General features: G+C 41.5%; 2 protein-coding genes and 1 long non-coding RNA gene across 5 annotated transcripts; 2 read left to right on the top strand and 1 right to left on the bottom strand.

Annotated features, from left to right (window-relative positions):
- Window positions 1–547: 547 nt before the first annotated feature.
- On the bottom strand, window positions 548–6,138 carry LOC134811452 (uncharacterized). 3 transcript variants are annotated; one of them, XR_010159810.1, is made up of 7 exons: window positions 6,049–6,138; window positions 5,756–5,829; window positions 4,791–4,873; window positions 3,694–3,837; window positions 3,406–3,486; window positions 1,358–1,558; window positions 548–635 (listed from the first exon to the last, which is right to left on the bottom strand). It is a non-coding gene; the product is annotated as an uncharacterized LOC134811452 (long non-coding RNA). The 3 variants fall into 3 exon arrangements; XR_010159809.1 differs by having other exon boundaries at window positions 3,406–3,467; XR_010159811.1 differs by lacking the exon at window positions 4,791–4,873 and having other exon boundaries at window positions 3,406–3,467.
- Window positions 6,139–14,041: 7,903 nt separating this feature from the next.
- LOC134826841 (uncharacterized) lies at window positions 14,042–17,275 on the top strand. The gene has a single exon (XM_063839345.1). It carries the CDS (start codon window positions 14,042–14,044, stop codon window positions 17,273–17,275), a length of 3,234 nt encoding a protein of 1,077 aa, XP_063695415.1.
- A 4,668-nt stretch (window positions 17,276–21,943) lies between these two features.
- On the top strand, window positions 21,944–23,437 carry LOC134826548 (type-2 angiotensin II receptor-like). Its single transcript, XM_063838946.1, has 2 exons — window positions 21,944–22,474; window positions 22,603–23,437. Exons 1-2 carry the CDS (start codon window positions 21,956–21,958, stop codon window positions 23,200–23,202), a joined length of 1,119 nt encoding a protein of 372 aa, XP_063695016.1. The 5' UTR covers window positions 21,944–21,955; the 3' UTR covers window positions 23,203–23,437.
- Window positions 23,438–23,536: the final 99 nt, after the last annotated feature.

Genomic DNA, 23,536 nt, shown 5'->3' with positions numbered 1-23,536 from the left:
TTTAAAACCTGCCTTAGAGACAGGTTTTAAACTTACAGCTTCAGATAATTTACCCTTCAATTGTTTCACCCTCGAGTTGCTGTACCTCAAACGACATGTTTTGTGATATCTACTTAGCTTGCTATAGAGATCTTTTCCGAGACTCTCAGGGTTAAGAACAGGGCACTTGTTCATGTGCGAATCAGGATTAACATCGATGTTGCACAGATCCTGACGATTTCTGTAGATGTCCACAGATAGTATGTTGCGAAATCGACGAAGAAACTATTATCTTTTCCTTGAATCAGACTATCCTTTTTCGTTTCTAACGTCTAGGGAAATTCGTATTGTTAAAGAAGAATAACCTCTCATACTCTTAAAATTAAATCGAGATAATATGTATAATGATTATATTTGCGAGCAAAAGTTTCACACAAACCTGTTCAACCTGGCATATGAAACACAAGTCTCAGTCCATTTCAAACAAATCAACATCTGGTCCACTTGATTTGGAACTAAATGAAGAAAGTCTCTTCATTTTCTTAGTTCTATTCGAGGATGGTGACAAAGGCGGGACTTTTTCCACTTGGATGGCAATAGCTTCTTCAATCTTCATCACAAGAGGATTCGTCAATTTCAGAAACAGCACTGTACACCTGCAAATACTTTATTACTTCCCACATTTATATCAACAGTATCATATCACATAAGTTTGAGATCGTACAAGTGTTATATCATTTTAAAAGTTTGCAAATCCGATAGAAATGGATTAAAAATTACTACTCGCTGTCTATTTACCTTTGAATAATAATGTTTTTCAGGAGGTGACCGGGACATGATTTCAGGCCTGACCGGGACCGGGATACAAAATGTGACTTGACCGGGACCGGGACCGGGACCGGGACCGGGACCGGGACCGGGATAGCTCAAAATTGAGATTATCAATTTACCGGGACCGGGATAGCTCAAAATTGCCAATCCCGGTACCGGGATTCCCGGTACCGGGAATTCCGGTCGATTACTGGTTAATTCATGATCATAATTTATTACTCAAACTTGTTAAGCAATTTTAAACATTGTTGTATTTGGCTCAGAGGATATTTAAAGATGAAATTCACAATGAATGAAAGGAAAAACTTAAAATCACAGTGAATGAAATTATGTAAAAGATCCCGGCAAATTTGAGTGATTGACCGGGACCAGGACCGGGACCGGGACCAAGAATCCCGAATTAACCGGGACCGGGATCATAAATAAATAAATCAGCATTTGACCGGGACCGGGACCGGGATAGCTCAAATTGCCAATCCCGGTACCGGGAATCCCGGTCACCTCCTGATGTTTTTAAATGTTAGTAAAACAGGAGGAAACCACTCACCCTGTTATAGTTGTCTTTTACATAGTTAAGACACTGAATACACAAATAAAGAGGTTTGCTTTGGTGAGCACAACCCAGGATTGATCTTCTGCAGCAGGGCGAGGAATTCTCTAGACTGTTTTGTAATTCGTTCACTTTCAGAGCGGAAGAAAACTGTGTCATTAAAATCCTTTATTTCTATTCGGGTACAGATACAGCACTCTGAAAATTGATGAATGGTCACATTTTTGTATACCCTACGGCAAAGTCTTATGTATGTGGTAAAAGAATGATATTCTTTAAATATATAATAACATCTATAAACAAAAGAGCACCTAAAGAGGCTCAGCAAAGTGCTGGCCTATTTACGCTTACGAAGACTCATTCGTTCAATATGTCTCAAAGTAAATAAACTCCTCCATCCTACTCTATCTCTTGCTAAGTTCACTAAGTTGGTAAAATCATCTTCATTTTTCAAATAAGTTTGTCTCTTAAATAGGTCCTTTTTCACAATAATATCATACAAATTAGTCCTGTGTCTACCCACTCGTCCCTTTAGTGTTTGACATCCTAGTGAAGCAAATAACAGAGACTGGTAGGCAGGCGTGTCGTTGTCAATGCGTAGAACATGACCTAGCATTGTCCACCGTGCCTTTTCCACTCTCTCGGAAAGGGGCCTGGTCTGGGTACGAGCGTAGAGGGCCTTGTTAGATATTGAGCTAGGCCAATAGATGTGTAGGATGCGCTTGAGGTGCTTCCTCTGAACAACATCAACAGACTCTAGCACATGCTGAGGTACGACCCAGCAGCAGCAGTTGTACAGGAGCACTGATACTACTAGTGAGTCGTAGATTTGATCTTTCTCTTCTCAGTTATCTGACTCCTCTCTGATCCCTGGCACCACAGCTTGTCAAATGACCAGAAGGCGGTGTTAGCTTTATTCATTCTATTAGTAACATCCTGCTCTGATCCAAGCTTAGTACCAAGAAGCGTCTCGTTTCTCCACTCCTCTTTTCCTCTTAGTTCATTATCCCACTCGGCACATGCACCAACTTCTTCTAAATACACTCTGGTAAACTTTGTCTTTGTGTCATTGACAAAGAGACTCCATTCACTGAGAATATTCTTGGAGATCTGAAAGATATCCTGTAACTCCTCCATATCTTCACCAATCCCCTCTACATCGTCTGAATAGCCGGACTCAAGAGGCATGTGGTTATCGGCTATCGGAGGGTTGGGGGTTGAGGGGAGGACCGCTCTTATGTGCACTACAGCTCCAGCTAGATTGAGGGTAAACAATTTACCAGCTGCGCTGTCTCCTTGGGAGGCTCCTATGTTGAAAGAGAACATCTCTGAGTCAGTAGAACACACTCTGACTACTAGAGTGGTGTTAGCCATGAGGTATTGTACAAGCCTCAGGTCGTCTCTGGAGCATCCTGCAGCTTCTAGTAGTCTGATTGTTGTACCTCTGCGGATGGTATTGAAGGCAGCTGACATGTCAATACTCACTTTGTTCCATTCAAACTCCTTCTTCATTACTACAGATATGAGCATGCTCTGTGCCCAAACTAGGTCGGCACAGCTCCTGCCAGCTTTGTAGGCAGCTTGGAACGGTCCGGTGAAGTTTTTTATTAAATCCTAAACTTAACTTCTACCAATTCAAAATTGTTTACGTCGGTCTCCCCTCCTTGAGCCACTTTTCACATAGCTATTGAGTATAAATCACTCTAGCACAAGCGATTTCAAACCCCCTCCCCTAGGCTGGATTAGGTTATTATATGTGAACTGTGCTCTAGTGCATGACTGACTTTACATAATGCAGAGCATGCAGAGTTTTGATGTTTCATAAACTTATGAATAAAGTTTTAAAATCGTGACATAAAAAGCAGTGGTCGCCCGGTGCCCCCTGGCCAAAATCACAACCCCCAGCCAAAGATTGGCAATTCTCCGGGGGTAAACCCTGGCCCCGGCCAATTCTCAGTGGTCAGCCCCGGCCCCGGCTATATTGGGGCTCCCCGGCCCCGGTCAGAATCCTGCCCCGGTCGACCACTGATAAAAAGTTAACTCACTGGATTTGTCCAAAAGCGAGAGAAAGTACTGAGAAAGCACTTATACGTCACCACCAGAGGGCCTAGAGAGGTTATCTTTGTCTGTTTAATTGAATATTGAGTATATAATATGAGATTTAAGATGAACATGATAGATATAACGTCCAAATTCTAAAGTTCCACCAAAATTGAGTCACATTAAACTTGGTTACGTAACTTGGTTACGTAACACAACAATTTTAGTTCTTCATTATGGTAGGTGATTTGACATAATGAAGTGTAGACTAAATTATTATTTATAATAATTACCTGTCGGAGGGATTTAAGTGTTCCTTTGAACAGTCCTTTTCTGGAAGGTTGAGAGCTTTCCATACATCCAGAGAGCCAAATTGGATTTGTCCTTCTTTCGGGCATATGCAATCTTTGATATGATGCCTTGTACATTTTGAAATCCTGCAGTTATCATTATTCAATACTTATAGAGCCTTAGATAAGGGGTTAGGGGTCGTTCACATAATATTGTGTAATTGCAATATAGTAAGGTTACTGTACATTTCCAACCCTTTGTCATGTATATCACAACAGATGATGTTAAAAGCATAATAATATTATGATACAGTTTTACAGTTTTTTTTACGTGTTGATAATCTAGCTCATATCTCTATTTTATCGCTACATTACAACTGCCATTTTGCTGGTACTGTGTTTTTACTTTATACAAGTACAAGTAATCGATGGAGGAAATGGATACTCTTCAAAGATTGTCAGTTTATTCTACCTAGCTACATTACTGAAGAGTATGAGGTCTATAACGGTTGGATCACTGAACTCGCGGAAGCTACGAACTGTGACAATAAATCTGAGTTTTCAGTTGAAACGTTCAAAAAGCCAGTGAAGCCAGTTTCAGTAAAACATTTATAATTTGTATTCTGCGTATCAGACTACCGATAATCATGTAAGTACGTTTCTGGATAACAAGAAAGATATGGAGGAGTTGAAGAGCGATCTTACTCGATCGTAAAGTACTGTTATCAAGCTGCAGGCTGAACTTCTGGAAACTAAATCGAAGCAGTTGGAATCCATGCACTCCACCGTCAAGACCGCCGTTCAAGACACTGTCCAAGCTGAGATGAAGTCATACAGTCAAGCTGTGACTAAAAATGCACCTGTGCTTGCAGAAGAGAATTTAAAAAAGGTTGTACAGAATGGTGTATCGGAAGAGGATCGCAGTAGGAATGTGCTCATCTTTGGTTTGAAGGAGACTGATGAAGAGGAACTGTGCAATAAAGTTACCGTGATTTTTCAGCAGATTGAAGAAAAACCACGTTTTGAAGCTATCTGGGTTGGGAGAAAATCAGCCAACAAGACTAGACCAGTCAAAGTTTCGCTAGATAATTCTAACTTACCGTTCATCAGATATTAGTAAATGCCAAAAAGCTGAGACTGTGTGAAGATCATAAGACTGTTTTCATCTCTCCAGATCGATCACCTGAAGATCGAGTTATCCATCAGCGGTTGGTCTTGGAAATGAAACAGATAGCCAAAGCAGGCATGGATCCACCGTGTAGGTTCGGGTGGGTGCGCACCCACCCAAAGGGTGTTGCACCCACCCAAACGATTTGAAAATGTTCACACAAAAATTGTCAAATTTTGTATATACTAAGGGTCAATTGACTTCTGTAATCAATTGAGACTGTTTTGGAGATATTAAAATATGTTTAGGAGAGTAAAATTCCAAAATTTTCCAGGGGGCTTCACCCCCCCCCCCCCCCACCATGCGCCAAGCTGCACCCACCCAAAGATTTTGAGCTGGAGCCATGCCTGAGCCAAAGAAGACACAAAAAAACATTATTATATCAGAAGTGGTAATATTTCTAGTGAGGACAAGATGTTAGAGAGTGATACATAATAATGAGTGATATACGTCCATAAGTTTTTAATTTTGATTGTTGATATAAGCGTGATAAAAATAATTTATTTCATTTGTATTGGACGGGACATACACAAAGATGCTACGTATGGTGCTGGGTATCTCATGGAAGGACAAGGTCAGCAATATAACTTTGTATGGTAGTCTACCAAGGCTGTCAAACAAGTTACGAAGCAGGAGACTAAAAATGGCAGGACACTGCATCAGACATCCTGAGCTACTTGCCAGTGATTTAGTCTTATGGAAACCTATGCATTGTAGAGCACAGCAAGGCGACCAAGACAAAGCTACTTGTCTATGTTACTGAAGGAAATTGGGACAAACTCAAAAGAGGAACTGTGAACTCTGATGCGGGACAGGGATATATGGAGGGGGTTATCTGGCGTAGATCGGACTTAGTTCCGACAAAGTAGTAGTATTTCATTTCATTTCATTAATAACCTGCATAGTTGAAAAGTTGATTGATGTAGTTTCGATAAACAGGCGTCGTTCAACTCCACTCATTTCGTTTCAAGCTGGAATGTAGTATTGTTTAGTGTAGGTTTGTTCATGTACCTCTCATCATCAAAAGGTTTCAACTTATACAGCATCGATAACATCATCTAACAAAGCTTTTTGAACAGCTTAAGATTCAGTTAAAATTACATTATTCAGATACATTTTGTGAAATGAAACATTGTCAGCCTGTATTTAATTAATTATAATAATTATGGTAATTTAGCTAAAAATCAAACCATTTGAGTTTTCATTGTTATCAAAATAATGTCGATCTAAATTCGTCTTAATCTGCATGGCTGTGAGCGGATCGAAGTCTTTTAACAAACCACAAAAGCTTCTTTCATCAAGAAGATTCTTGAAGTGATTCGCATGTACACAGAGTCTTAGCTGTCTTAGCTAGTTCTGGGTCCATAAACATGTCACCTTCTTTCTAATGGTGATTGTCAAGTTTGTTCAGCAACATAATTCAGAATTGCAGAAATGATTTGAATCTACTAGAGATGAAATGGCTTAAATAACAAGCAATAGATGTTTTTGATTGAAATACATTTTCGTGCACATACAGAATGAATGGTTAATAATTTAATATATATGTAGACCAAGGTCTGTGCACGGGATGCTTCCTGGAAGAATCCAGTTCTTTTAGCGGGGCACCCTACCTAAAGATGTAACTAAACAATACATATTGTAGTTTGACTACTTCTTTGAAACAATCAAAGAATGGGGGAGCTAAGGGAATGATTGCTCAAAACGAATGATATCTTCATGAATTCAATGCAGCATCTATACATTTATTCGAAATTAGTGATGGATGAGGGGGTTTAAGTCAGGCATTCCTGACATTTACTCTACTACTATTTATAAATTCAAAATCATGTTAAGAAGATAGCAGCAACTAATCTATATTATTTACAGTGCTCTATTTTATGTGTACTGAAGAGTGCCTTTACAATATTCCCCTTTGTGGTGTAGATTTCCTCCATATCCAACAGGCAACACTGAATGAGTGATGGATGAGGGGGTTTAAGTCAGGTGTTCCTGACATGTATTCAAAATTGCATTGAGAAGATAGCAGTAACTAATCTATATTATTTACAGTGCTCTATTTATGTACTGAAGGGTACCTTCACAATATTTCAGTTTGTGGTAGGGTTCCTCCACATCCAACAGGTAACACGGAATGAGTGATGGATGAGGGGGTTTAAGTCAGGCATTCCTGTCAAAAGATCTATAATTAATCTTGTAAGGGTACCATACAGTAGATATTTATTGTTAATTGTGAACCAAAATTTAATTCATACCCACAATCGATAAATTATAAATCCAAATAGTCATATAAGCAATGCAATACTAAATTGGTGAAATTGTATTAACAAAAGGTAATCAGCCAAGTAAAGGTATCTCAACAATATAACATTGAAGTATTAGAAATGGCACTCTACTATTATAAAACACTTTACTGTGCTGTTTTAAACAATATTATATGAAATTAAGCCAGAGAAGGCATGAACTTCAGAAAAGTACAAAACACTACCGGTACAAAAACTTAAATGAGTTTCAGGGAAGGGTTACTAAAATTTTACGGTAGCGCTCGATTTTATTCAAAAAATTTCAAAGTGCTCAGCACCACGAAAAATATAATTTTTTCTTCCGCTTTCAAAACTTGTTTTAACGCTGAAAAACTATCAAATAGGTATTATTGAACAGTATTAAAACACTTTGTGGGCAAAAATATTTCATTGTGGGTGTGTAAAGAGCCGAAAAAATTTAGCGCGCAAAAAAACATTTTTTTTGGGAGGTTTTTTAAAATTTTGACCAGGTAAACTCTTGTGTATGCCTATTATATTGGTATTAACTAGTGCGGCAAATAAAAATGTACAAATACCCAAAATATCTAAGCTTTTCGATTGAATTAACCTGTCGAAATTTCTAAAAAACCTCAAAAAATGGCCATTTTTGGGGCCAAAAATAGGTTTTTTCAAAATAAAACCGGGTAACCCCCATTTTAAACACTTCTAACCACTTTTAATCGATTCTACGGTCAAAAATACGTCTTTTAAGATGGGTCTGGTGATTTTAGTGTATCTAGCAGACAAAGCCCGTAAGAGCCTCTACTATATACACTGTCACTATGCACTATAGAAACAGCTGAAAAGTGGTTACTGCATACTGGAGAGAGAAGTGCCAAGACTACCTGCGCTACATAGACGCTGTTGTCAGCACTGCGCACGAAGCGAACGAACCTTCCCATCGGGGTTCGTGGATAGGTGCTTTTCTTGACTTGTGAAACAAGCGCGCCCGAAGTGGCGCGAAAGCACATGGTTAGGTGAAGGCGAAATGCGCTACTGTGCCGCGCCGAGCTGCGATGAATTGACATCGTCAATTAAGAGTATCACCCGGCGATGCTTTGTTATACTTATGACTTATGTAGCGCGATGCACTACTGGGCCGTGCCGCGCAGACAATAATGTTTCACGCAACCACTTCGATAGATCGGCGAAATGCACCACTGGAGCTTCACCTAGCCATGAGTCTACGCGTACTGCGTGACGCGCTTGTTTCACAAGTAGAATAGCTACTGCAAGCGGGAGGGATCTGGATAGAGCAATTGCTGAGCTGTAAAGGATTGACATCGTGAATCAAAAGTGGTACTGCAACTGGTAGCTCATCAGCCGGAGAGTTTGACTCGTATGTGTGCAATGATACAGAAACTTATAAACTGTTCTTGCACTCGAAGTTCATTCCACGAGAAAGCAGAATTTGAAGTGACCAATCATTTTCAATGGACAATTGGACAAATGTGTTAATATCATTAGCTATAATTATGTGTTTTGTAGCGTAAAGCAGTGAAGCTTCTTATTATATCAAAAAATATGTGTGCCCTATATTCTTTTAAAGAGTTATTTGATTCACGATGTCAATCCTTCGCAGCTCGGTGAGGCACAGTGGTGCATCTCGCCGATCTACCGAAGAAGAATTATTTGCGAGAAGAATTATTTGATGCGCGGCGCGACCTTACTGGGCCGCGCTCAGCCTGTCATTCCGCCAAATCTTTATTCATTATGTTAATGAACATAATAGCCTGGGGCCCTCAGGTAAGGCGCGACCCAGTAGTGCATCGCGCTACAAAGAGTTATAAGCATTTATTTCAATGTTACGTATAGAACAATAATGAATAACTATCTACTTTATTTGCCGAATTTTGATCGGCTAAGATATTGGATATGCAATGGGTGAAAATAGCTTACTTTCACAAGGTGAACAAAATGCGCCAGAATTTACGACCGATAATTTGTGTTCCCTTCTTTCCTTGTATTGATGTGTAATAGATTTTCCTTAATTGTGAATTTGGTTTTTGCCTTTTCTATAATTGTAACCACGGGATTTCGATTTAAAGTGTGCAATTCGTTGAACTCCAACACTCACATAAATAAAATGCCATGAGAACTATAATTTGTTTTCTGATCAAGTTTGCATCTCAATATGCAAACAATTATTTCTCTACCATATTCAATTCTCGATTGATTATTCATATGATGTTCTATGTGATTAGTTCACTTGTTACATGTGATAAACAGGTTTGTAGTCGTAATTGTTTCACTTCACTGACTATATATTCAATTCTAAAGCTGGCTAAGTTGCATTCGTCGAGGCAAATTCGTTATTTCTCAACCTGCGCTGCTTCATCTATCATGAAGCTTCAGTTAGCTCTTTTAGCAATTTGCGTGGCCCAATCTTTTGGAATAGAGTACAAACTGGAGATAAGAACCGGATGGAGACAGAATGCAGAAACTGACGGCAACATATTTGCTAAGCTTGTTGGTAAAAACGGAAAAGTCGTCAACTTCGGAAGCCTAGATGACCCACACAGAAATGATTTCCAGAGAGGCCACACCGATACCTTCACCGCACATTCGATGGAAAATATTGGCAAAATACAATGTATAGTGCTCTCAACAAACACTCCCGACAAATGGATGATGGACAAAGCAGTGGCATCGAGCAGCGCCTCCCAGGATAAAGTCTACTTCTACAACCAGGGCATGTTCCTGTCAAGCACGCCCAGCGAGGGAGTATCTGAACTGAAGCTGTGTGAGCAAGGAACTCAGACTTACTACATCACTACCACAACCTCCACCGACCTCCACGGTGGTTCTGACAACATCTATCCAAGACTGAGAATAATCGGGAGAAAAGGAAAGAAGAGCCGCTCAGCGACGACCGGATACCTGTTCGATCCCGCGAGGAACAACTTCGAGAAAGGCAGACAAGACATGTTTGTGTTCCAAGGGCTGACTGACGTGGGTAAGATAAAGTGTATCGAGGTGATGGTTGATGGTGATGACAAGTGGTTGTTCGAGATGATCGAGGTACACAGCCAGGATCTAAGACACCCCAAGTATTTCCGGAACGAGAATGAAGCGTGGCTGTCCACTGATCAACGGGAGGGAAAATCCACTCTCAAACTCTGCTCATGATTTTATTGTCGTCATGGATTTTGGACTTACATTCTATCCAAATATGAATTGAAATTTATTGCATCGAAAATAAATTTGTTTTATTTCTTATCTGTTTTATCCATAGGGCAAAATTACTGGACGCAATAATATATCTAAAATTGAGATGATCATGGGATGAAAACATGACAATATATTGCGCAATATCAAACACGTAGAATTACGTAATACGTATCCTCCAGCCACTTATCCAGCCTTAAAACCGGAACTTATCAGCCTCTAAACGTTCACCAGGTGTGCCCTCTAATCACAACCCTGGCGATTAGCAACATTTGGCACTTTGTAAATACTCAGGCACCGTTACCACTTTACAATAAGTAGCTACCCTTTAACTACTGCAACGACTAATGATGATACCAATTATACGCGTGTTATTGTGAGGAGGAGGTATCTGGTGTAAATGTGTCCCTGGATGTCGTAGTTAGGAGTCGGTTGACTGGAATTGTGGTCTTTTCTATGTTCAATATTGTGCTCTGTTACTTGGCAGCTAGCAGCTCTTTCTGTAAATCAACGATGGTTCCCTGACTGTCAATCACATCGGACTGGTGTTTCTGATTAGCTTTCTCCAACTGATCAATGTACTTTGATTATCCATAAACAATTCTCAACGCAGCCTCAAAACTTTTAGACATGACATGGCTGGAGATTTCCTTACGACCAGTAAAACACACTGATTGTGAAGCATTAACATGTCCTGCTTTAACAAGCCCGAGAGTTTTCCTAATTCACTCAACTCCATCATCTATCACTTCATCGAGCTTGTAATTCTTGTATTTCTCCGATTTGTACATCATAAAAACACGCCACTGATAAAACAAGCAATTAGTCTTATCAACGTAGTGTTAAGCAACTGATAAGCGAGCAATAGAAATATAGAATACAAACATATTGAAAAGTGTAATAACTGATTATATTGTGCTCTGTTACCTGGTACTCTCTATGTTCAATATTGTGCTCTGTTACCTGGTACTCTCTATGTTCAATATTGTGCTCTGTTACTTGGTACTTTCTATGTTCAATATTGTGCTCGGTTACCTGGTACTCTCTAAGTTTAATATTGTGCTCTGTTACTTGGTACTCTCTATGTTCAATATTGTGCTCTGTTACCTGGTACTCTCTATGTTCAATATTGTGCTCTGTTACTTGGTACTCTCTATGTTCAATATTGTGCTCTGTTACCTGGTACTCTTTAAGTTTAATATTGTGCTCTGTTACCTGGTACTCTCTATGTTCAATATTGTGCTCTGTTACCTGGTACTCTCTAAGTTTAATATTGTGCTCTGTTACCTGGTACTCTCTATGTTCAATATTGTGCTCTGTTACTTGGTCCTCTCTATGTTCAATATTGTGCTCTGTTACTTGGTACTCTTTAAGTTCAATATTGTGCTCTGTTACCTGGTACTCTTTAAGTTTAATATTGTGCTCTGTTACCTGGTACTCTTTAAGTTCAATATTGTGCTCTGTTACCTGGTACTCTCTATGTTCAATATTGTGCTTTGTTACCTGGTACTCTCTAAGTTCAATATTGTGCTCTGTTACCTGGTACTCTCAGTTCAATGTTGTGCTCTGTTACCTGGTCCTCTCTCAGTTCAATATTGTGCTTTGTTACCTGATACTCTCTAAGTTCAATATTGTGCTCTGTTACCTGGTACTCTCTCAGTTCAATATTGTGCTCTGTTACCTGGTACTCTCTCAGTTCAATATTGTGCTCTGTTACCTGGTACTCTCTCAGTTCAATATTGTGCTTTGTTACCTGGTACTCTCTCAGTTCAATATTGTGCTGTAACCTGACTACTGATGTCTGTCCCGTCATTGAGACGTTAACATTATTATCAAATCTCACTCTCATTACAATTTACAACTGATATCAGATTAGTCATGGGACTGATTCCAACGCTCGTAGAGTTCACAATGTTTTAATCCTAAACGCGCTCGACTTTACCTTACATTATTACATTTGTGATCAGGCTTATCTTATGATCCGGTGCAGAAATTATTGTGCTGTGTATGGCACGCTTGTTACACCAGCTTTAGCATCCAAGTGGAGCGAGGATGAGGATGGGATGTGCAAGCTGTGTGGTGACAAGTTGGGAACTGTGCCGCATATCCTGGCTGGTTGTCCTGTGGCACTAAGTCAAGGGAGATACCGATGGCGCCACGATAAGGTGCTTAAACAAATAGCAGACCAGGTTAAATTCCATTGTGAGCGGAGAGTCAACAAGAGGAAGAGTTCTTGTGTCACTCGGAAAGCCATTGAGTTTGTTCCAGCAGGAGGGAGGTTTAAGGAGGTGAAGAGGTCGAAAGTCAGTGAGTTTGGGATTCTGAGTGGGGCCACTGATTGGATAGTATTAGCAGACCTGGATAAGCAGCTGAAATTCCCGTCGGATATAGCAACGACCAGATTAAGACCAGATTTGGTTCTTTTCTCGAAAGCTTCCAAGAGAGTAATCTGGTGGGAGCTTACAGTACCGTCGGAAGAGAGAATAGCTGCATCCCATGAGCTGAAGCTTGATCGGTATAACAGTCTACAAGCGGAAATACAAGCTAATGGGTGGTCATGTTTCAGCTTGGCTGTTGAGGTTGGTGCTAGAGGTGTGGTCGCAGCAAGTTTGGAGTGTGCATCAAGGAAGATTGGTCTGTCTGGGAGAGCCCTCAAGAAGTTGGTCAGAGATTGTGGGAAGGATGCAGCCCATTGTTCAAGATGGATTTATCTGCTGTCTAGGAAAAGAGAGTGGGAGATGAGAGCTGTTTGAGCTTTATGACTTCACCTAACAGCCAGAGGTGCCATAAGCTAACTCGTCGTAAATCGCGAGCTCTAGCAGGTATCCTCGGGTGATTGTCAGATCAGATGGTGGTCCAAGAGAGACTGCTGGGGCACCTGACAGAAAACCGTATCGCAATGAAAGCCCCGAAACGGTGTCAGGTTTGTGACTGAAGATTCTGATCAAGCTCAGGGTTGAGTCTACACAGTGTCGCCACTTGCCGATGCCAGTTGGTGCGAGAAGACACTGATGTAAGTGGGAAGTTATGTCTAAGAAACAGCGTGTGGTTCGGGTGCCGGTTGAACGCGTGTAAAAGGGAGGGTATATCCGTATTTCGCTGCTAGTGATGCAGTCCTTGGCCCGGTAGCTAAGGCTTCCCCGTTTCTCGCTCATTTGTGCTCCGATGGGCTTGTGACCTCTGCGGGGGTCAAGTGCAGGATGAGGGACATAGCCGACCAGGAGAAGGTTGTTTTTGGGAGATTGAGTAGGGTTGGTTTGGTGTTGTGCCTTCGCAGTTTAACTGTATCTTTACCCTATGCTACTTTATGATACTGCTGGGATTGGCCAGCTACCGTGGGGTAAGGCCCACCTGATTTGAACAGATGCTACACTTGGAATTGGCTTCTGGGTTGAGTTGAGATCCGTGCCTGCAGCGGTTACTGCAATAGAGAGGTGTGATGGGGTTTTAACGAGCGGAGACCTCCTAGTCCACATCGGTCCTGCGCCTCCTGCCTCTCTAAGGTTCCGGGAGTTCCTATTTAGGGACGAGTTGCCCGGGTGAAAAATAAAGGCTTTGTGGACACCCACCACGTCCTGCCATGAATCAGAAAAGGACTTATACAAACAGTCGAGAGCTCTCGACCCCTGATTCTGATGTAGCAGAGGAGTTTAGCTGCGTGTGTGGTCGACGCTTTACAACGGAAAGGGGTAGGAACATTCATCGAGGAAGGATGAAGTGCTCTTGGGAAGGGGAGCAGCCGTTAGATGTTGCATCTGTAAATTCGGTGGAGGTACCTGGCCAGGACGATAACCACAGTGCCAGGGATATCCAGGCCCTTCTTTCAAAGAGTTCTTCTATTGACCCACCTGCCCCTAAGAAGCCCAAGGTGAAGTGGCCGGCCGCAAAGGATGAGAGGTGGGTAGAGTTTGATGTGAGTGTTAGTAAGAGAGTAAGACAGGAGCAGAAGGGGAAGCCATTCCAGGAGAAGATGGTGAGCCATTGCGACACGGTGTATGATGAAGGTGTGGAATGGTTTGGGCTCGTGATTGATGGTGCAGAGTCAGGTAAAGGTCTCAGGTTTGCCAACAGGAGACAGGAGGAGATTGATAAGTTGGTCATTGAGAGGAGAGAGCTGAGGAGGAAAGCCAGGAAAGCTTGTTCCCAGTCTGTAAAGGAAGGTTTCAATGCTTTACTTAGAGGCCTGGCAGAGAAGCTGTGTAAGTTGAGAAGAGCAGAGGCAAGGAGGAAGAAGCAGAGAGAAGTGAGGAGACAGAGAGGTGGGTTTACTCGAGATCCTTTCAAGGCTATTAAAGGTATTCTTGAACCAAGCCCTGTGGGAGAGTTAAAGTGTAGTAAGGAGGAGTTAGACAACCACCTGTCTAATACGTATAGTGATGCCAGTCGGGCAGTTCCTCTTGGCGTTCTGAATGGGTTACCTGAGGCAGCTCCTAGCCCAACTGTGGGGTTTGACATCAGGAATATAACCAAGAAGGAGTTCGACGAGGTTGTTAAGAAAGCCAGAGGTAAGAGTTCACCTGGTAACAACGGCATCCCGTATACGGTGTACAAGAGGTGTCCAGGAATATCTCAGAACTTGTGGCATGTGCTGAGAGGAGGCTACAAGGCTGAGGAGTACCCAGACAACTGTAGGTACTTTGAAGGGATCTACATTCCTAAGGCGGATGGAGATTTTGGACCCAGCACAGGACGGCCTATATCGCTAGGAAACATTCAGGGGAAGATATACCTCACTGTGTTGGCGAAGAGATTAACCAACTTTGTTGTCGCTAACGGGTATGTGGATCTCTCAGTGCAGAAGGGTGGAGTTCCTGGTGTACACGGATGTACAGAGCACTTTGGAGCTATGTGGGAGGTGCTCAAAGATGCTAGAGTTAAGAAAAAGGATCTCAGTGTTGTCTGGTTAGACTTGGCGAATGCTTACGGGGCTGTTCCACATTTACTTATTGTGAAAGCACTCCGCTTCTATCATATCCCCGAGAAAGTTATCAACATCGTAATCAAATACTTCTCGGAAGTTTACGGAAGATTCTCCTCTAAAACAGTGACATCAGAGTGGCAGCAGTTCGAGATAGGAATATTTATGGGCTGTGTCATCTCGGTGATCTTGTTTGTGCTATGCATGAACCTTTCTGACGAGTACTTGAAGATGAAGGTACCCAGGAGTGTCGAGTACATTAAGGATGGAACAGCTATACCACCCCTTAAGCTGTTTATGGATGATAGCTGCCTTACCACGGCTAAAATGGTAGATATGCAAACCCTGCTTGATGTTTATCAGGAGTTCGTTGTGTGGTCAAGGTTCAAGCTTAAGTCGTCTAAATCTAGGGCACTAGTCTACCAGAAGGGAGTGACAGTGGAGTGGGTTGTAGAGAGTTCAGAAGGTAGTCAGGCGAGGTTGCAGCTTAGCGGGGAGGTGATCCCGAATGTATCTGAGAAACCAATCAAGTTTCTAGGGAGGTGGATTCGGGCAGAAGGAAAGGACAAAGCTATAATCGAGAAAACACACGAGGATCTTATTACATACCTCAGTAGACTCGATCTTAGCTCCCTCACCGGCCTGCAGAAATGTTGGGGGTATCAGTATATGGTCCTTCCAAAGATGAAGTGGCCACTTGCCATTTATGATATCCCGATCAGCACTGTTTCTCGCTGGGAGCAAACAACTAACAGTCATCTCAGAAAATGGCTAGGAGTGGGACACACGCTTAGTAGCTCTTGCCTGTTTAGTCATTCATCCAGTGTTGCTCTCCCCATCGACAGCCTAACCGACACTTGGAAAGTAGAAAAGTGCCGTCTCTTGCAGTCATATCAAACATCTCAGGATGCTTTGATCAGAGCGGTGCAACCCCAGGTGCGGTCTGGGAGAGTTTGGAAGGCAGATGCTCAGCTTCACGAAGCTGAAAGAGACTTGGTGTGTGAGACAGTGCGAGGTATGGTGCAACCTCTTAGTAGAGCGGGAATTGGTTTCGGTGATTGGAAGAAGCCCTGGGAGAAGATGTCAGAAAAGGAGCAGCAGAGGGAGGTGTTGGATAGGGTTAAGGAGAACATCAGGAAGGAAAGAGAGGTGCAGTTGGGTACGTTGGAGATGCAGTCCAGGTGGGGTAATTGGAGAGAGCTGGTGACAAGGACTGACATGAGCTGGCACACGCTCTTCAAGTATGGGGACTCATTAATCGGTTTTCTGCTTAGTGCTGTGTATGGCACGCTTGTTACACCAGCTTTAGCATCCAAGTGGAGCGAGGATGAGGATGGGATGTGCAAGCTGTGTGGTGACAAGTTGGGAACTGTGCCGCATATCCTGGCTGGTTGTCCTGTGGCACTAAGTCAAGGGAGATACCGATGGCGCCACGATAAGGTGCTTAAACAAATAGCAGACCAGGTTAAATTCCATTGTGAGCGGAGAGTCAACAAGAGGAAGAGTTCTTGTGTCACTCGGAAAGCCATTGAGTTTGTTCCAGCAGGAGGGAGGTTTAAGGAGGTGAAGAGGTCGAAAGTCAGTGAGTTTGGGATTCTGAGTGGGGCCACTGATTGGATAGTATTAGCAGACCTGGATAAGCAGCTGAAATTCCCGTCGGATATAGCAACGACCAGATTAAGACCAGATTTGGTTCTTTTCTCGAAAGCTTCCAAGAGAGTAATCTGGTGGGAGCTTACAGTACCGTCGGAAGAGAGAATAGCTGCATCCCATGAGCTGAAGCTTGATCGGTATAACAGTCTACAAGCGGAAATACAAGCTAATGGGTGGTCATGTTTCAGCTTGGCTGTTGAGGTTGGTGCTAGAGGTGTGGTCGCAGCAAGTTTGGAGTGTGCATCAAGGAAGATTGGTCTGTCTGGGAGAGCCCTCAAGAAGTTGGTCAGAGATTGTGGGAAGGATGCAGCCCATTGTTCAAGATGGATTTATCTGCTGTCTAGGAAAAGAGAGTGGGAGATGAGAGCTGTTTGAGCTTTATGACTTCACCTAACAGCCAGAGGTGCCATAAGCTAACTCGTCGTAAATCGCGAGCTCTAGCAGGTATCCTCGGGTGATTGTCAGATCAGATGGTGGTCCAAGAGAGACTGCTGGGGCACCTGACAGAAAACCGTATCGCAATGAAAGCCCCGAAACGGTGTCAGGTTTGTGACTGAAGATTCTGATCAAGCTCAGGGTTGAGTCTACACAGTGTCGCCACTTGCCGATGCCAGTTGGTGCGAGAAGACACTGATGTAAGTGGGAAGTTATGTCTAAGAAACAGCGTGTGGTTCGGGTGCCGGTTGAACGCGTGTAAAAGGGAGGGTATATCCGTATTTCGCTGCTAGTGATGCAGTCCTTGGCCCGGTAGCTAAGGCTTCCCCGTTTCTCGCTCATTTGTGCTCCGATGGGCTTGTGACCTCTGCGGGGGTCAAGTGCAGGATGAGGGACATAGCCGACCAGGAGAAGGTTGTTTTTGGGAGATTGAGTAGGGTTGGTTTGGTGTTGTGCCTTCGCAGTTTAACTGTATCTTTACCCTATGATCCGGTGCAGAAATTATTCCAGCAGTTTTATTAGTATTGTAGTACCTACATTGGTTCATGGATATAATTGAAGTCTGGGAAGATGGCGTGTTTTGGCACAGGAAGAGAAAAGTGCCACAATTATTGCTCTCAGAGGATGGATTCAGGAGACACGCGATACCATATTTGAGGTGGGCCAAATAAGAGGACAATGGTTTGACAGCCTACACCTTTCTCTTTGCTATGCAGATGTTGAGATGAAACTCTGTGTGTGATGACCGTATTTAATTTTAAATTGAAACAAAATCTGTTCTGTAAATATTTGACTGGTTTACTGTTGACTGTGGCTCAAACTGTTGCTTGAATGACCATTTTCAACCATTTTTCTCTTTTACAGCTAACTATGTCAAACATATACGTATATGTATAGTCAACATTTGCAGGTCCATATAATACCGAACAACATTATATTTATCAAACATTAGGAATATACCTGATGATAAGACACGGTAAATGTGGACCAGCATTTATACTGCAAGATATCAACCAGGTGTATTTACCAGACCTATTAGCACATGTTCACGTTTCATAATATCTAATGTGCTGCCAGGCATATTTACTGAGCTTACTTTGTGGCGACAACTTTAACAGTCATTTTCTTCTCCCAGCCTCATAAACGCATTCGTTGCCAGCCCTCATGATACTTGGTACGATTTTATGAGATATAGTCTATTTCTGAAGTTATCGCAATCTTTTGCCAGCTAGTGTGTCTTATGACAAGTCGTCTTGTCTCTTCTGGTGACCGAGGGAGTCAGATCCTGGAGGGCAGCATTCCTTTATTCTCTCACACATTCCATCCACAGACTTGTAAAGGCAGACGGAGACAGGTCAGGGGTAAGTCATGCGTGTCAGATATTTCGGTGAGAAACTGCTCCACCGCTATGCAGGAGTAATGACTGAAACCAAATCGCACAAAAAGTCTTGGCATACCGCAGTGCCACCTGTTTTCACTTCTGCTACCGCGATATTTCAACAGAACTAAAATTGTTCTTAAATTGACGTCATGACTTCCAACGCCCTTCCACTTTTTGCCAAATATGTGTAATCAAAATCCTCCCACATGCCCTCTTGTTATCGGCTGCACACTTATCCGGATTCTTTTTTAATTCCAGAACTCGCTCGAAAACTCAATTAGGATCGAGTTTTCACTTCGTCATGACTTACTTCATGATAATATTACATGGTCACACGACCGGATCTGAGGTGAATTGAATATATTTCATTGACTTGTGCCGCACTTTTCGTTAGCAATATCTAACGTTCATGAAGCTGGAAGGTGGCTTTGGGAGCCACTACACTTGTCAGACAAGTTTGGTGACCTCTCAGTTTTGTAATTGTAAAGGTTACAAAGTTACAAGTTTGAGAAATGAAATCCACTCTTGAACTTAACTTCACGTTTGTTATAATTCATTTGTTTGGGTCGGCACACTGCACTGTTTCTTTTATTTTATCAATAATAAGTTGCTTAATTATCGTAATTGTTCATAATTATGGTGCCGTCGTGCACGATCACACTGTAATTTGCGATTAATGAACGAAATGGCCCTATTCGTTCCGTTCTACCGCTATCAGGAATAACCGTCAATTTATCTTTAAGATGTCCCACATTTCTCGTGATTCCAAGTAAAGTCACACTGTTCTACCTGTATAAGACGTGAACACAAAGCCCTTTATCTGTACACAAGTTGCTGCTGCTGTGTTCTCAGTCTGGACAGCTGACTTATTTCTGTTCTTTTGATTTGTTTGGAGAGGCGAATCATACACAGTTTAGGCTCTTGAAATCTTCGAATTAAAAATCATCTTGAGAGAACCTCCTGAATAGAAATAAGTTAGGCTCATATTTAGGTAGAAACAAAACAGACTTAATAACAAGAATCCCAAAAAATTTTTGTATGTATGGAAAAAAATCATTTATTTTAATTTAAATAAAATTTAACGGGACACCAATCATAATAAAACATAAATACTGACAAAAATTACGGAAGGCAAATAAATTACACAACAAAAATAACTAAACTTATCATCTTATAACTTTTATTCTATTAATCCCCAAAATATTAGTTCTGAATATAGAAATTAATCGATGCTCTTCTCTATCAAGTTCTATTGCTGGACATTTCTTGACAAATGCAACTTTAAAATTAATAAGACTCATGGATTCCGGGTGTTCATTAAAGCAATGCTGCGATAAAGCTGATTTAGTATAAGACTTATCAGCATCTAATTTAAATTTACTCCTGTGCCCATTAAAACGTTGTCTCACTTCAGTGGTTGTCTGACCAAACTAGGTGCTCTCTCCTAAATTACTACCTGTACAAATACTACACTGGGCAACATATATTACATTTTTGTCTCTACAGCTCAAACTCATGTCCAGGATAACTTCTTTTCCATTGACCATTACTTTCTTTCCACTCTCAAATAATAGGGGACAAGTTCCACATTTCTTACCACCACATGATTGAGAGGATGCTGTACGAAATTGGTGTTGGGCAAACCCTCGGCTAAGAGATCTATTCTTTATGACATAGTCATTAATTGCCTCGTGTTTCTTCAGGGCAAAGATAATTCGTACATCACCTATCAATCTCTCTATATCCTCTTTCATGTCATGTACTACGGATTTAAGACTTTTCACCTCTTTGAAGTACTTTGTCGTGAACACCAAGGAACTTGTACTCTTTTCCTTCTTAGGGGCTATTCTGTGTGCTGCACTAGCATTTCTCAAGGCTCTTTCTACTGCTAAAGGCTCCAATTCGTCCAATTTGTCTGCGTTGTGCCCACATCTAGAAAGGTCGGTTTTCAGATCTTCCAAGTCTTTGAGGCTGGTGTGTTCCTGAGAGTTCCTTTTGATGACTCTAAGCAGTTGGCTGAATGCCACCGAATCAAATACTTGGGGAGGGTGGAAGCTAGTAGTGTTCAAATACTGTCGCTAGCGTCAGTCTTCTTCCTATAGAGTGAGTACTGGATCTGGCCTTCTTCATCTAGGTACAGTTGGACATCAAGATAGTTCACAGTTATATCAATCTGGGCGTCAGCAAACTGTATTCCGAAAGGTGCAGCTAGTCTGTTCAGCTCCTTGACGAAGTTGTTAAACTGCCGTTCTGTACCTCTCCATCTGCCCAGGATATCATTATTTCTGTTCTTGTCATTGTTATTCTCGTCCAAACACTTAACTGCTCTCAGAAACACTTTACTATCCACGAAGTTCATGGGGGATTTTGCCTGATTCGAAGCTATTCTTTAGAACAAATCCCGAGACCTCTCAGTATGCTGCTATTTGTATGTTAACTGTGTCAGGCTAATAATCCATTCGGGCGTTCATTTATCAACACTTGGTCACACGTGGAGACACTCATATACTTACATTCCACATTGCACCTGGCTCTTAGTATTTGGAGCCCCATATTGACTGCTCTATATTAATATTGACTGCAGCTAAAAGAACTGGAAATTTCCCCGACAGTAAGAACACGTACTTGGTAGGTTTATTTTTACCATTCCTAATTATATTATGGGAATTCTTTTAACTGGTCGAGGGTAAGTCACCACCTACGTCCTACAGGTATAATTAAAATTCAATCTGGGCTTCAAGTGTCTGATCTTCAGTCCAAATCGTTAGTTTTAATTATTTTGCTCGGTCATTATCACTAATTATCAGCGACATCAATTATAATTATTAGTCTGAATTCTGAGTCTTACTTAGGAAATATTAAGCTTTATCAGTGCAGCTGTGGGGTTTCCCGTATATCTATAAAGTTAAACCCTATTTTGGATATTGTGACGACTTATGTTGCAATTGTACGCTTGTGTCCACTTTCCATCAATAAAGTAAAAGGTTAAAGGTACCAATACACGGCCATATGATCAGATAAAAGTTAGCGAAAACCACAAATATCTGAGAAATGTTTATCACCTCAACCTATTTTGTATTACTACAATCGTTAATACAACTTTGGTTCGACTTTGAGACAATATTAATATACACTTAGCAAGTTCATTTAGTTTATCTTATGGTTTCCAATTTCCATAATCCATGTTTAAGCTTCTTTTGTCATAAATAAACCTATTTACAAGGAAAGTCTCAACTCTTATGGCCCCTGGAGATCCGTCAGTTTTTGAAAAACAGCAGTACAGAAATGATTGGATAAACCTGCTCTACGGATTTATCTGCGTGCTCTGTTTTCTCCTGGGCACTACTCTGAACTCCTGGTCCCTTTACTACTTCCTCCGCAAACCGCGGCATCTTAGCACTCTGGTCTACATCGCCATTACAACCACCGATATCGGGATATGTGTCCTATCACTCCCCGTATCTATATCATATCTCTCTAACCGAGCTCCTGGAGCATTTGGATCGGTGGCATTTTGCCAGATTTGGGGTGTCTTGTGGAATGCACTGGCGAGAATGTCTGTGTTTCTAGTAGCCGTGCTCAGTATCAGCAGAACATTCAGCTTGAAGTATCCCTTTAAACCGGTCAGTAAGAAGATGATAGTCGGTCTGATGGTTGGTTACGCTGTCATCCAGCTCCTTCAAAGTAGTATTCCCTTCTGGTTCGGAACCCTGTACCAGTACTATGACACACACATTCAGTGTCAGTGGTTTACTCACGTAAGTTACCTCATCATTTTTATCTCAGTTTAATTTAAATCCAGTTAATATAAGTCGTTCTAAGAAATAATGTCACTGCAAGATGAGGGGGCAGTGTTGTTAGTTGTATGATAACCCTAAATATTCAGGATGTGGACGCAATAAATAACTCCGAGCATGCCGGGAGATTCTACTCAGCATTGATGTGGATCGAGTTAGCAAGTCCAGTATTCCCCATTCTCATCAGCTGTCTCATTTCTATCATTGAACTTCACAAACACACCGACGCTGGCAGTAAAAGGGCCGTCACTAAAACTGTGGTGTTGTTCACCGTCATTTACATCTTATTTAATTTACCGTTTGTTACTTATTTTATTGTGGCCCACGTGGACCGTTTCAGTGGGTTTAAGTACAATGTATTTGAGTTTGAAAAGCCAAGTTTTAATCTGCGAAGCTTTGTGGTTTCGATCAGCGTAATGATGAACAGTACAGTGAACCCCATGCTGTACCTGTTCAGATTTAAGAGATTCAGGCTGTTCGTGGTCAAGGTGATCCAAAACAGACGTAATAGTACTAGCTATGTTTTTAGAGAGTCTAATTCTTACAGTGAAAATAACAAGAGGAAATATAGCGTTACTTATAATAACGCAGTAGCTGTAAGAAGTCACAGTGGAGTGTCGAATTTAAGGAAGCCTAGCTATAGTAATGTCATTGTAAATACGATGATTGCAGACTGCCATATTACGTAATCGCTTTTTGGTCAATTTTTAACCTCTGTTATCAGTTTTACACCTAGCTATGGTGTTTAAAATAAAATGACATTAACGTGATCATTTAGAAGCCCCCTCCATTCTTTTAGTGATTACGTAATATGCAAATAGCAAAGGAGTAAGGACCCCTCAGATTTAGGGCAAGATGCAATGATTTTAAAAACAGAATTTTTTTGCTTTATAGATATGTAATATATTATCAAGGATTAAATCTAAAATTTCTATGTTTTAATTGGAGGAATTTAAAAACATTTCATCGGTTATCGGTACCAAATTATTGAGATAAACCGATAACGATTTTGACCCAATTATC

Source organism: Bolinopsis microptera, chromosome 2 (assembly GCF_026151205.1).
Source record: "Bolinopsis microptera isolate Bmic1 chromosome 2, MBARI_Bmic_1.0, whole genome shotgun sequence".
NCBI lineage: Eukaryota > Metazoa > Ctenophora > Tentaculata > Lobata > Bolinopsidae > Bolinopsis > Bolinopsis microptera.
The sequence above is the reverse complement of the archived record's forward strand: the minus strand, read 5'-3'. Positions and strand labels throughout refer to the sequence as shown.